Below are 13,769 nucleotides of genomic sequence, written 5' to 3' on the forward strand. Positions count from 1 at the left end.
TAAACTCTCAAGTATTTGGATTAATTAGAGTTGAAGATGTAAGGGGTGGAGGGAAAAAGGAAATCTTTGTTAGTATTAATGATAAGTCGCCATGATGATTACCATTGTTATTGCTAAATTTGTTGATCTCCTATGTTTAACTCATACCTCAAGTATGTAATTAAATGGTTTAATTTAATACTTTTTCGTATTGTTGTGTATACGTAGGATTTTGTTTCTCTGCAGGGAGTTAGATGAGTGGTTTATAGACACCTAGTTGCATCTCTTATTTTCCTCTACATGTATGCACATTTTTTGACATCGGTTGGCAATTCATGTGTATTTATCTTTATTTTAACATACTTCTAACTTTTAACTATGACCAGTGCTTCTTGAATTATCTTTGAAGGTTTGGAATCTTCAACCCAGCAGTCGTGTATGATCACCTGGGAGAAATTTATTCAGCACTTATTCTGGGAAGCTTAGTGTTCTGCATTTTGTTATACTTGAAAGTGAGCTTCTGTAAATTTCAATCTAGCTTTTCCTATGGTTATTACTGTCCTTTGTTCCTAATTTGAGAGCAAGGAAAGGAGTAGCAACACTAAGCAGTTCAAAGAATTTAACTGCTACGAGAACTGTTTCAATTCAAAAACCATCTGTTTTAAAGGAGAAAAGCAAGTTGTCCTCTGGCCAACCTTCAAAAAATGCTAAGAATGTGACCAAGTAAGGATTTTGATTTTGCAGATATTCTATCATGAATTACCATGACATGTTTTTATCTATAACTGGTGTCCTGGTAGTGTTGCTGCAAAGAATATAACGTCTATTGGAATTGCACAAGAAAATCAAGCTATTAAAAGGCAAAAGCTGGATGATGGAAGATCCAAACAGGTTAATACTTTTGAAATATTTTTTCTAATAACCTTTTTTTACTTGGGACAGTATAATTATTAATATTTCATTTTGATATGGTCATAAATAGATACACAATTTGAAAAATAGAGTTCTACTCCATAAGTCGAGATTGGGTTTAGCTAGTGCTCCTGACGTGCACTCCTCTGGTGCTAAAGTTGGCCAGGGAGAGAAACCATTGCAGCAGGTACATGATAATATGGTCAACTTTATTCTTCTGATAATTAGATGAGTGTTGAAACCATTCAGTAAGACCTTCATTTGCTCATGCATCATCATCTTTAGGATGATGCAGATTCAGTAAGACCTTCCTCTCCTTTCTTTGCCCTAGCCTTGTTGGATCGAGACGCGCTAGAGGGGTGGTGAATAGCGCTCGTGGCTATTTTCGACGATTATCGGAATCGTAAGAGTTAAAACGCAGCGGAATAAAGAAAACAAGCACACAAAGACAGGAGAATTTACTTCGTTCGGAGCCTTGATCGACTCCTACTCGAAGGCCCGCGATCCTTGATCGCTTTCCGTGGGCAACAACTATAAGCTCGCAAAAACTATTACAAACTAATTACAATTCAAAGCAGTAAAAGATTATACCGACACCAAAAGGCTAAATCTGAAGCTCCGGGGTGTCGAGGTGTCGTTGCAGCACTTCGGGATCGTCTCGTAGGCAGCTTGTAGCAAACAGTTCACTTGGAAGAAGATGTTTCAAGCTGCTGGTCGAGATGTCCTTTTATTGGACGTTCAAGGCGCCTCCAGTGCCAGTCAAGGCGCCTTGAACCCCAAAACTTATCCCTGTTCCTGCGCTGTGATAACCTCCGTTGACTGTTTGCTTATCCCAACCTGAAGGCGCCTTCATCAAGGCTCCAAGGCGCCTTCAATGGTCCAAGGCGCCTTCAATACCTATGAAGGCGCCTCCAGCTCCACTTCGCAGCAAACTTCAAGTTTTGCACCCGAGGCGCCTCCAGGCGCCTCGGTACTGTTCATCCGCGGTTAATCTTTGCACTTTGGTCCCTGCAAGATATATTAATCCCAAATATACCCTCCAGCACAAAGTTAGCAGATAACACATAATAGAAATATGATAAACATGAAGTTTGACAGTCAACGGACTGGGTTTCCAAACCGAAACCCTAGGTCGACCGACTACTGTTCCCTCTACGGGAACGCGTCCCTACTCCCTCGGAGAGATTACCATTGCCGATCGATCCTCCGGATCGACCGGACTTTGCTCAAGACTCGGCGCTTGGACTTTCTGGACATCCGCTTCCGGCTAGTCCAGTCTTTCACTGGTTCGCGACATCGGACTTTTCACCTAGGGTTACCACCCCCTAGGACTTTTGCCTGAAGCCATCGACCTGCCAAGACTTCCCGCATAGGGTTACCACCCCCTATGACCTAGGGTTACCACCCCCTAGGGTTTTTACCTGCCTAACCGCAACTAGGACTTTTGCCTAAGTATCACTTAGGACTTTCCTGCAAGCTCCATGAACTTTGTTAGATAACACCACCACTTAACTTTGAGCCCTTTGCCATAATCAAAACTCAGGTTCGATCATCTGGTGCTCACTGCACCAACAATCTCCCCCTTTTTGATTATGGCAATCTTGGTTCAAAGTTAAGTAAAACATAACTTTTAAATAAAGGAATAAATAATGAAAGTTAACCAGAAGCATCAATGCATAAATAAAATTTAAAGTTTATGCTCCCCCTTTCATTCTTGATTTCTTAACTTTGACTTTTCTCTCCCCCTTTGACATAAATCAAAAAGAATTAAGAAAAGAGAAATAGTCTAGTTAATTTAAGCTCCCCCTAAAGGGTAGCATAGTTAAGTACTCAGACTTAAAAAAAATTTAGGTGAAGTACTTAGCTCAATTCATAAGGTGTTTGAAAAGAATTGTTGCATAGATAATTTAAATTTTAAGTTAATGCCTTAATAACTTCTTTGAGTTTAGGTGTCCAAGCATGAGTCAAATTAAATTATTTAACTTGATTGGGTATCAGAGCCCTAAAGGAATTTGTTTAGCCTTAAAGTACTAGCATGACTCTGTTCATTCCCCCTTAATTAATGCCAAATTAAATTCTTAGGGTCTTAGAGTACAAGCATAAGAAGAACTTTATATTATCCTAATTCCAGCTCATCCATTCTAGATTATCAAACATGTGCAGCTTATGAATGAGTTTGAGATGAGATTATTTGAAAATATTGAAAATTTAAGTTCCAAATGAGAAAATGCTAAACTTTTGAGAATTTATTGAAAATTAATTAGAGTTAACTTTAGCAATCAGAATTTGATAATTAAATATTTTTAAATCCTTTTAAATTAATATTTTGACAGTAATTGAATTAATTTTAAAAGATTTTGAAAAGAATTTTCAAAAGATTTTTGAAATGAATTTTCAAAAGATTTTTGAAATGAATTTTCAAAGGATTTTAAATAAGTTTTTCAAAGATTTTTCAAAGGATTTTGAAATTAAGTTTAAAATGATTTTTTATTTAAATAAATTTTTCAAATAATTTTTAAATAAGTTTTTCAAAGATTTTTCAAATAATTTTGAAATGATTTTGAATTGAATAAAAGAATTTTACAAACAATTTTGAAATGAATTTTCAAAGGATTTTTAAATAAGTTTTTCAAAGATTTTTCAAATCATTTTTAAATAAGTTTTTCAACGATTTTTCAAAGGATTTTGAAATTAAGTTTAAAATGATTTTTTATTTAAATAAAATTTTCAAATAATTTTTAAATAAGTTTGAAATTGATTTTCTAAAATAATTTTGAAATTAATAATCAAAAGATTTTTGAAATGATTTTTAAGTAATTTTGAAATTGATTTTCAAAAGATTTTTGAAATGATTTTTAAATAATTTTGAAATTGATTTTCTAAAATAATTTTGAAATTGATTTTCAAAAGATTTTTGAAATGATTTTTAAATAATTTTGAAATTGATTTTCAAAAGATTTTTGAAATGATTTTTAAGTAATTTTGAAATTGATTTTCTAAAATAATTTTGAAATTAATTTTCTAAAATAATTTTGAAATTAATTTTCAAAAGATTTTTGAAATGATTTTGAAATTAAGTTTTAAAAGATTTTTGAAATGATTTTTAAATAATTTTGAAATTGATTTTCTAAAATAATTTTGAAATTAATTTTCTAAAATAATTTTGAAATTAATTTTCAAAAGATTTTTGAAATGATTTTGAAATTTAGTTTTAAAAGATTTTTGAAATGATTTTTAAATAATTTTGAAATTAATTTTCAAAAGATTTTTGAAATGATTTTGAAATTAAGTTTTAAAAGATTTTTGAAATGATTTTTAAATAATTTTGAAATTGATTTTCTAAAATAATTTTGAAATTGATTTTCTAAAATAATTTTGAAATTAATTTTCAAAAGATTTTTGAAATGATTTTTAAGTAATTTGGAAATTGATTTTCAAAAGATTTTTGAAATGATTTTTAAGTAATTTTGAAATTGATTTTCAAAAGATTTTTGAAATGATTTTGAAATTAAGTTTGAAAAGATTTTTGAAATGATTTTGAAATTAAGTTTTAAAAGATTTTTGAAATGATTTTTAAATAATTTTGAAATTGATTTTCTAAAATAATTTTGAAATTGATTTTCTAAAATAATTTTGAAATTAATTTTCAAAAGATTTTTGAAATGATTTTTAAGTAATTTTGAAATTGATTTTCTAAAATAATTTTGAAATTAATTTTCAAAAGATTTTTGAAATGATTTTTAAGTAATTTTGAAATTGATTTTCAAAAGATTTTTGAAATGATTTTTATGTAATTTTGAAATTGATTTTCAAAAGATTTTTGTAATGATTTTGAAATTAAGTTTTAAAAGATTTTTGAAATGATTTTTATATAATTTTGAAATTGATTTTCTAAAGTAATTTTGAAATTGATTTTCAAAAGATTTTTGAAATGATTTTTAAGTAATTTTGAAATTGATTTTCAAAAGATTTTTGAAATGATTTTGAAATTAAGTTTTAAAAGATTTTTGAAATGATTTTTAAATAATTTTGAAATTAATTTTCAAAAGATTTTTGAAATGATTTTGAAATTAAGTTTTAAAAGAGTTTTGAAATTAATTTTGAATTAACTTGATTTAAGTTAATTTTAGTTTTAATTTCTTAGTCATCTCACCCGATCTAAATTTTCAATCAGGTAATCCTATAATTGTGGTGAGATGAATTGTGGTTCAGTTTAAGGGGTTGGTTTAACTTTGTGTTAGATTCAGGTTTAGCTTTGGGTTCAACAAGTAAGCATTCTTTGGATAAACTTCTGGGCTATGGTGAGTCACAAGGAACTCATTAAAGTAACCATGCCTTCGAGGTTTTCCAAATAGTCTTACCCATTGAACTTAATACTAAAACTTGGTCTAACTAGTTAGGATCCATTTAAGGGTAGCTTCGGTCAGTTCCACTTGGCCAAATGCACCAGGTCGAAGTCATATCTTCCTAGACATGCGATGCCCAAGCTTCCCTAACGTACTATCATCCAAAAACTTCACCAGTACTGTTAGTAAAGTTAAACCTAGCCTATTTTATCTAACCTTAATTATCCTGCCGGGTAGTCTACTCTTGTTTACCCATTTCGGGTAGATTAAGTTCGGTTACCCAGTCGGGTAATTTAGTTGGGAGTGCCATCTATTCTGGATCCTCCTTCTATTGAATTTTAAATTTCAAATTTTGAATTTAATTTTGAATTCGAATTTTGAATTTGTAATTTGAATTTTGAATTTTTGAATTTTGAATTTTAATTAAATTTCGAATTTTAATTTTTGAATTTTAATTTAATTGTGAATTTTAGATTTATGAATTTTGAATTTAATTTATTAAAATTGTTTTCCTTCTTGCTCCCCCTGGATCATAGCCTCGATATGGTCTATCGAGGTAGTGGACCTGATCCTTGGGGACCCAATATTGTCCAAGTCCAATTTGATTAACGAGGTTGGACTTGGGGACCCATGCTTGAATTATGTTCCTTTTATTTCTATTTACCAACGACAGATATGATCTATATTTAGTTTTGGGCTTGAATCCAAGTCCGGATTTGTTGTAAACGGCACGCTGTTTTCCAAGAATCAGATCCAAATTCTTGGAACCCAACGTAAAGCGTTCTAACGTATCCTTGAGTTCTTTAATTTGAGTTTTCAAATTGGAATTTTCTTCCTCAAGTTGTTGGACTTGAGTTGAACTTCCAACTTGAACTGACTCAGTTAAAGAACTCGAGTCAGTCGCTTCCTTAAGGGCTATTACTTCCTTTTGGAGCGACTTAACCCGGATGTTGGATTTAGCCAATTTTTTAAGCAAATAAGGAACTAAATTTCTTAAGTCATCTATTTGAGTTTCGGCGAGAAAAGAACTTACAGTGGGGATCGGGCCTTCGGAAACGGATGCGGATCCGTGGCTTCGCTCGGACTCTGTTTCTGACTCGCTCTCGGCTTCGGACTCGAGTTCGGACTCGATTTCGTCAATTATATTAGCCTGCACCGGTAACGCGAGAAAGCTCGTTGGTTCTTCTTCCTTGTCAGTCTCGGATTCGTCTGACGACTCGGACCAGGTTGCTTTCAATGCCTTTCTTCTTTTCTTCTTGTTTGGGCAATCTGGCTTGTAGTGACCTTTTTGGTTACAGCCGTAGCAGGTGACATCTGATCTGTCCTTTGTGTTCATTTGAGTTGCCTTCTTCGACTTGCACATCTTCCGTACGAGTTTTATCAACTTGGAAATAACTTCGTCTTCGTCTTCTGCGTCTGATTCATCGTCTTCGTCCTCTGTTATTTTGGATTTGCGCCTTGACGTCGGTTCACGCGTTCTGCTAGTACCTGCAACCAAAGCAACACCTTTCTCGTAGGCGTGCATTAGTCTGCTCATGCAATTCTAATTCAGAAAACAATTCATCTAGTTTTATTGAGGATAAATCCTTGGAAACTTTGTAAGCATCAACCATGGATGCCCACAAAGTGTTCCTCGGAAAAGCACTTAGCGCGTACCTTATTACGTCGCGGTTTTCCACCTTTTGGCCGATCGCATGAAGCCCGTTGAGTAGGTCCCGGATGCGTGCGTGAAGCTGGTTCGCCGTCTCACCTTCCTGCATTTTAATATTATATAATTTATTTAAAATTAAATCACGCTTACTTACTTTAGCGTCTGACGTGCCCTCGTGCAGCTCGATTAGTTTGTTCCATAGCTCCTTCGCACTTGAAAATGGTCCGACTCTATTCAATTCTTCTTTTGTCAACCCGCATTGCAGCATACATGTTGCTTTGGCATCAGCTTCGACCTTCTTTCTTATGCTGGTATCCCAGTTAGTGCATGAAACGAGTTCTCCAGCGCCGTCAAGTGGTAGCTCGAGACCGGTCTGGATGATGATCCACATCTCGACTTGCGTCTTGAGATGGTAGATCATCCGGTTCTTCCAATAGGTAAAGTCTTCGCCGGAGAAGAGCGGGGGGCGAGAAGTGCTAAAGCCTTCTTGGAGGGCCATTTAAAAGAACCTTGCCCACAAAAAAATAGCAAAAAAATGTACCAGGACTTGATCCTGGATTAGCAGTGCGGTATGGAAGGATAGAAATAGAAGTTCACCAGTTTCGAAAAAAAATAATAAAATATTATTAAAAAAATATTTTAAAAAATATTATTTCAAATTTTGCCAAATTCAATATTTTATCAATACTAATAAACCGTGAAAGGATGAAAATGAATTTTTCGAAAATAATTTTGGAGGGAAAAAACGAAAGGCATAAGGTTTTATTTTTACCCTATACACACGACAAAGCCACGAAAAATGCTTGAATGGTGGTTGCACCAGTTCAAAGCGACCCCGCTCTGATACCAATTGTTGGATCGAGACGCGCTAGAGGGGGGGTGAATAGCGCTCGTGGCTATTTTCGACGATTATCGGAATCGTAAGAGTTAAAACGCAGCGGAATAAAGAAAACAAGCACACAAAGACAGGAGAATTTACTTCGTTCGGAGCCTTGATCGACTCCTACTCGAAGGCCCGCGATCCTTGATCGCTTTCCGTGGGCAACAACTATAAGCTCGCAAAAACTATTACAAACTAATTACAATTCAAAGCAGTAAAAGATTATACCGACACCAAAAGGCTAAATCTGAAGCTCCGGGGTGTCGAGGTGTCGTTGCAGCACTTCGGGATCGTCTCGTAGGCAGCTTGTAGCAAACAGTTCACTTGGAAGAAGATGTTTCAAGCTGCTGGTCGAGATGTCCTTTTATTGGACGTTCAAGGCGCCTCCAGTGCCGTTCAAGGCGCCTCCAATGCCAGTCAAGGCGCCTTGAACCCCAAAACTTATCCCTGTTCCTGCGCTGTGATAACCTCCGTTGACTGTTTGCTTATCCCAACCTGAAGGCGCCTTCATCAAGGCTCCAAGGCGCCTTCAATGGTCCAAGGCGCCTTCAATACCTATGAAGGCGCCTCCAGCTCCACTTCGCAGCAAACTTCAAGTTTTGCACCCGAGGCGCCTCCAAGCTCCATGGAGGCGCCTCGGTACTGTTCATCCGAGGTTAATCTTTGCACTTTGGTCCCTGCAAGATATATTAATCCCAAATATACCCTGCAGCACAAAGTTAGCAGATAAAACATAATAGAAATATGATAAATATGAAGTTTGACAGTCAACGGACTGTCCGAGTCTGACTTCGGGTTTCCAACCGGAAACCCTAGGTCGACCCGACGCCTACTGTTCCCTCTACGGGTAACGCGTCCTCCGCCCCTCAGGAGAGATTACCTGTTGCCAGTACGATCCTCCAGATCGACTGGACTTTTGCTCAGCACTCGACGCTTCCGGACTTTCTGCTGGACATCCGCTTCCCGGCTAGTCCAGTCTTTCACCTGGTTCGCGACACCAGGACTTTTCACCTAGGGTTACCACCCCCTAGGACTTTTGCCTGCAGCCATCGACCTGCCAAGACTTTCCGCATAGGGTTACCACCCCCTATGACCTAGGGTTACCACCCCCTAGGGTTTTCACCTGCCTAACCGCAGCTAGGACTTTTGCCTAAGTATCACTTAGGACTTTCCTGCAAGCTCCATGAACTTTGTTAGATAACACCACCACTTAACTTTGAGCCCTTTGCCATAATCAAAACTTAGGTTCGATCATCTGGTGCTCACTGCACCAACAAGCCTTTCCCAGAGGCAATCGAATAATGGAGTCTGCTTTTTTTTGGTTGTCTAAGGCGGAGGCGGGTATGGATATTTGCTGGAACCTCTATGGTGGATCGGGATGGTCACCAGTAAGCACCCTTTTCCTTCAATTACTCTCACCTTTCTTATTTTAATTTGTCTACTGGATTTTTTTTTTTCAGTGATAATAGGTGAAATTGCGAATTTTGTTGCATACATCTTTGCCCCAGCTGTCCTTGTTACACCACTGGGTGCGTTGAGCATCATTGTGAGGTAAGAGTTGCCAAATTTTGTAGATCGAGGGGGCACATATTTTAATTAATGGTAAGAAATAATTTTCATGCTGAGAAATGGTGGGTGCAGTGTCGTTTTGGCCCATTTCATTTTGAAAGAGAGATTGCAGAGGATGGGTGTCTTGGGTTGCGTGCTCTGCATTGTGGGTTCGACAGTCATCGTGCTCCATGCCCCAGAGGAAAAGACGCCGAGTTCTGTTGAGCAAATTTGGGATTTGGCAACCCAGCCTGGTATTCTGTAATGATTATTATGTGATTGATATATTGTATATATAATTTAGATGCCTTTGCGATTCAATCTACCTGCTAGATTTTCATGTAAATGCGTATCTGATCCATGATATATTCCTTGTTTTCCCAGCCTTTCTATTGTATACAGCATCTGCAGTTGCAGTATCCCTGGTGCTCATGTTGCATTGTGCTCCACGAGTCGGGCAAACAAACATACTGGTTTACTTGGGTATTTGCTCTGCCATTGGATCTCTGACGGTAATGATTCTATGATGATTGTACTGCTATTTGTTTCTTTTCCTTGCTTTATTTAATTTCATTAGCTGTGCAGGTGATGAGTATTAAGGCCATAGGAATAGCAATCAAGCTCACGTTAGATGGCATCAACCAAGCTGGTTACTTCCAGACATGGGTATTCGCTATGCTGGCAATCTCCTGCATTGTAATTCAATTGAATTACTTGAACAAGGTTGGTAACTGAAGACTTGCTACGGCTTGATCTCACTCTGTTTGTTCTTTTAATATGCATGTTCTATGCACTACAAGATGTATGGTATCTGTGTACAAAGTAAATTATGATCATACATGAACAAGTTAGGTTTCTATCTTTTCTTCATTTCACTATGTATCTATGTTGGAAGTAAATTATGATCATACACGATCAAGGTAGGTTTCTATCTTTTCTTATTTTTAGTGTGGTATCTATATAGGAAGTAAATTAAGATCATACATGATGAAGGTTGGTTTCTATCTTTTCTTCGTTTTAGCATTTTATAATTTTCTTCTTCCATTTTATCAAAATATTTTCATCTTTTTTGTACTCTAAGCTTGATATACAATGGCTTTTCTATTCCTAACATGAGGTCCAGCTCAGGGCTCCACGAATATTTTGCTAGATCAAGGTAGTTTATTTTTTATGATCAGAAATAGCAATCAGGGGTGACTTAAGGATTAGATTATTATATAAGAAAAATTATAGCCTTTCATTTTAAACTTACACAAATATGTTTTATGGAAGACCCCATTTGTTTGAATATCATTATTCCTCAGAGAAGCTGCAAACAACTCGAACTGAAAACTTATATGTTCATGCTAAAAGACTGCAACTTGTGTATTTGGTATATTTCCTAGACAAAAGATAGACAATCTAAGTAAATAGAAATAAATTCTGTGATTTGTCTCCATAATTTGGAAGACCTAGAAGAAAATTCTCAAACTTGTATCAAGTGTTTTGTGCTTAAATTATCCAAGAGCTTCTTCTTGTTGTGCAATGCGATTGAGTTGCATGTGACTTGCTTAATCAATATTTTCTTATGGAAGGTCTATTAATCATTCAAATACATGATTTGGTTTTATATCTAAAATATTTCTGTTTGTGGCACCAGGTTCCAAACTATTCTATTTGAGTGGTATACATTCAGCCCATTTAGCTATAATTCTCTAGTGCTGTTTAAGAAGACCTCTAGTATAATGAATTGCTGGTTAGATCTAGGTCTTGATCATCTGAAGCTAAAACTGACACATTTGTATAATCTCTAGATAACATTAGAGGTGATGACATTCAGCAAGTTCATTCGTGTTTTGTTTGAATTAATTTCCCTCCTCTTTTGTTGCTTCCAGATAGTTTTTGATGTTTCAAGGTGGTTCTGACAGTTTTAAGTTTGTTAGAAATTTATCAGTTGATTATATTTGCTCTGTTTTAAGGAGGTTCTATCTGCAGGGTGATCTTAGCTGTTACTGATCAATCTCTTATTAATTTCAAAAAGAAAACTTTGGTTATATTGTTCAGCCATGAATGACAATCAGGTCAAGGTTTGCCCTTGAAACAGATCTTTCAGTAATACACAGTTTAAACTTTCCTCGATATGTTTTTGTTTGGTGCAGTTGTATTCTAGCACATGATTAATTTCATGCTAACTGTACTGATGATGCAACATAGAAACAGGTAATTTGCTGCAGTTCCACTTAATTAACACTTTCACTGCATATCAACCCACCTTGTGTTTGCCTGCTTCATTGATTGCGTGGTGATGGTGAATTTTATAACTTTTGCTCCTTATTGTATTATGTCTATTAGCCATGTGTATACAAAGGGCACAGTTGCATTCTTGCTTATGAGATTTAGAAGATGGCATCAGAGGTAGTACAATAAATAGTATATCTCTTCATTTGCTTGTTAACTATGAACATTTTCTTTGTTCTTCTATGCTTCCTTCACTGTTCTATTCGTTATCTTCCACAGCAGCCTTTAAAAACTCAGTATTCTATTTTATTTGATACATGCACACATTTGTTTTAGTTATTTGACATATGGTGAATTTATGTGTTTTTACAGTTTACAAATCTCAAGTACTCCAGAGTTGAAATTGATGAAGTGCGGTTCGAGTGGGCTGAATGCATGCTAGATTACATTTGAGACAGTTGTACCTTAATGTGTTAACAGAATGTTATACTTTGATTTTGATATCTATTAGCTAGCTGTTGAAACATGTAAAAAGAATGTTTGGGTATTTTATGGATATTGTTGTAAGAAGATTATTTATATAATTTGTGAATATTTGTGTATTTTATGGATATTATTGAATGAAGAATATTTGTACAATTTGTGAATATTTGTGTATTTTTTTTTGTTATTGTCGGTTTTAAAATCAAATCTGTGCTGTTAGAAAAAATACATATTACATCGGTTTTCCACCGATGTTAAACCGGTGTTATAAAGTAATATTACATCGGTCATTTACCGCTGCCAAAACTGGTGTTATTAACATACTATATTACATCGGTTTTACACCGTGTATGAAACGGTGTCGTTAAGTGATACTACACCGGTTAATAACCGATTCGAAAACCGGTGTCGTTAAGTGATACTACACCGGTTTTTACCCGATGTCTAAAATGGCAGACTTTTAACATCGGCTTCATAGACATCGGTCGAAAATCAAATAGACACCGGTGGAAAACCGATGTCTATGAGCGATTTTGTTGTAGTGAAGGTCTGTCCGCTCCTAAGCTCAATTCTATTGCAGTGCTCTATAGAATTGACATCAGGCTTGCCAGGTAGTTGTCCTGGTGCTCTAGAAGATGAGGAAGCCAGTTGGGCAATCTGACTATCCAGAATCTTTTGATGTTTATCAGAACTATCCATTCTCTGAGTAAGCCTGAAAATATCTTGTTTCATTTCATTTTGATTGGAGATAATTTCTTCAAACATCTTTTCAATTTTAGACATAGGAAAGCCCTGGGAAGATCGTTGTTGTTGAAAATTTTGCTGCCCAGATTGAAAACTAGGTCTTGCCCCCATAGATGGTCCTTGATCTTGGTTATTTCTGTAAGAGAAATTAGGATGACTCTTCCATCCAGGGTTGTAGGTACTCGAGTATGGGTTGTTCTGCTTTTGACTGAAACCCATGATTGCATAACATTGTTCCAATTGATTAATTTGTGTGTTATAGCTCCCAATGGACATGAGTAATTTGTATGTTCACAACTTCCACATACTTCACAAGAAGAAACAATAGCATTGACCGTACTTGAGCTAGCTCCCATATTCTCAAACCTTTTTGTGAGAGCATCCAGTTTTGCAGCCAATAAAGTAACTACATCGACATCAAACATCCCTGATGCTTTTGTTGTTGGGTTGACACAAGAATAGCCACCACTTCTTTCATTAGCCTATTGATGGTGATTTTGTGCTACGCTTTCAATTATTTCTTCGGCTTCATCCAAACTCTTGTTCATAAGTGCCCCTCCAGCAGCTGAATCAAGGGACACCTTTGTATGATAATTGATGCCATTATAAAATGTATGTAGCACTAACCACCTTTCCAAACCATGGTGTGGGCATTGTCTGAGCATACTATTGTATCTATCCCAAGCTTCAAATAAAGATTCTGAGTCGGCTTGTTTGAAACTTGCAATAAGATTCCTCATATGAGTCATTTTACTTGGAGGATAGAATTTGTCAAGAAATTGTTACTCACATTGCTCCCATGTGGTGATGCTATTTGGAGCCAAAGAGTCTAACCATTGCTTAGCTCTATCTCTCAAAGAAAACCCAAATAGTAATAAGCGCACTGCCTCAGAAGGAACACCATTCATCTTCATTGTGTCTCATATCTTGTAGAAGACCTCCAAGTGTTGATTTGGGTCTTCATGTGGTCCTCCACCAAACTGATTTTGCTGCACCATAGATATAATTG

At 35.9% G+C, this 13,769-nt stretch overlaps 1 protein-coding gene and 1 long non-coding RNA gene across 2 annotated transcripts; both read left to right on the forward strand.

Annotated features, from left to right (window-relative positions):
- Positions 1-576: 576 nt before the first annotated feature.
- LOC122049138 lies at positions 577-1,018 on the forward strand. Its single transcript, XR_006130852.1, has 3 exons — positions 577-702; positions 780-870; positions 962-1,018. It is a non-coding gene; the product is annotated as an uncharacterized LOC122049138 (long non-coding RNA).
- Positions 1,019-1,975: 957 nt separating this feature from the next.
- LOC122048297 (probable magnesium transporter NIPA6) lies at positions 1,976-10,051 on the forward strand. The gene is made up of 6 exons (XM_042609887.1): positions 1,976-1,988; positions 9,100-9,156; positions 9,229-9,319; positions 9,410-9,570; positions 9,701-9,828; positions 9,902-10,051. The coding sequence occupies exons 1-6, from the start codon at positions 1,976-1,978 to the stop codon at positions 10,049-10,051; spliced, it is 600 nt and encodes a 199-aa protein (XP_042465821.1).
- Positions 10,052-13,769: the final 3,718 nt, after the last annotated feature.

This window comes from Zingiber officinale, chromosome 2B, assembly GCF_018446385.1.
Source record: "Zingiber officinale cultivar Zhangliang chromosome 2B, Zo_v1.1, whole genome shotgun sequence".
NCBI classification, from domain to species: domain Eukaryota; kingdom Viridiplantae; phylum Streptophyta; class Magnoliopsida; order Zingiberales; family Zingiberaceae; genus Zingiber; species Zingiber officinale.

Coding starts and splice junctions, on each gene's coding strand:
- LOC122048297 (XM_042609887.1), top strand. Junction 9,157..9,228: donor GTGGATCGGGATGGTCACCA/GTAAGCACCCTT, acceptor TTTTTTTTTCAG/TGATAATAGGTGAAATTGCG. Junction 9,571..9,700: donor GGATTTGGCAACCCAGCCTG/GTATTCTGTAAT, acceptor TTGTTTTCCCAG/CCTTTCTATTGTATACAGCA.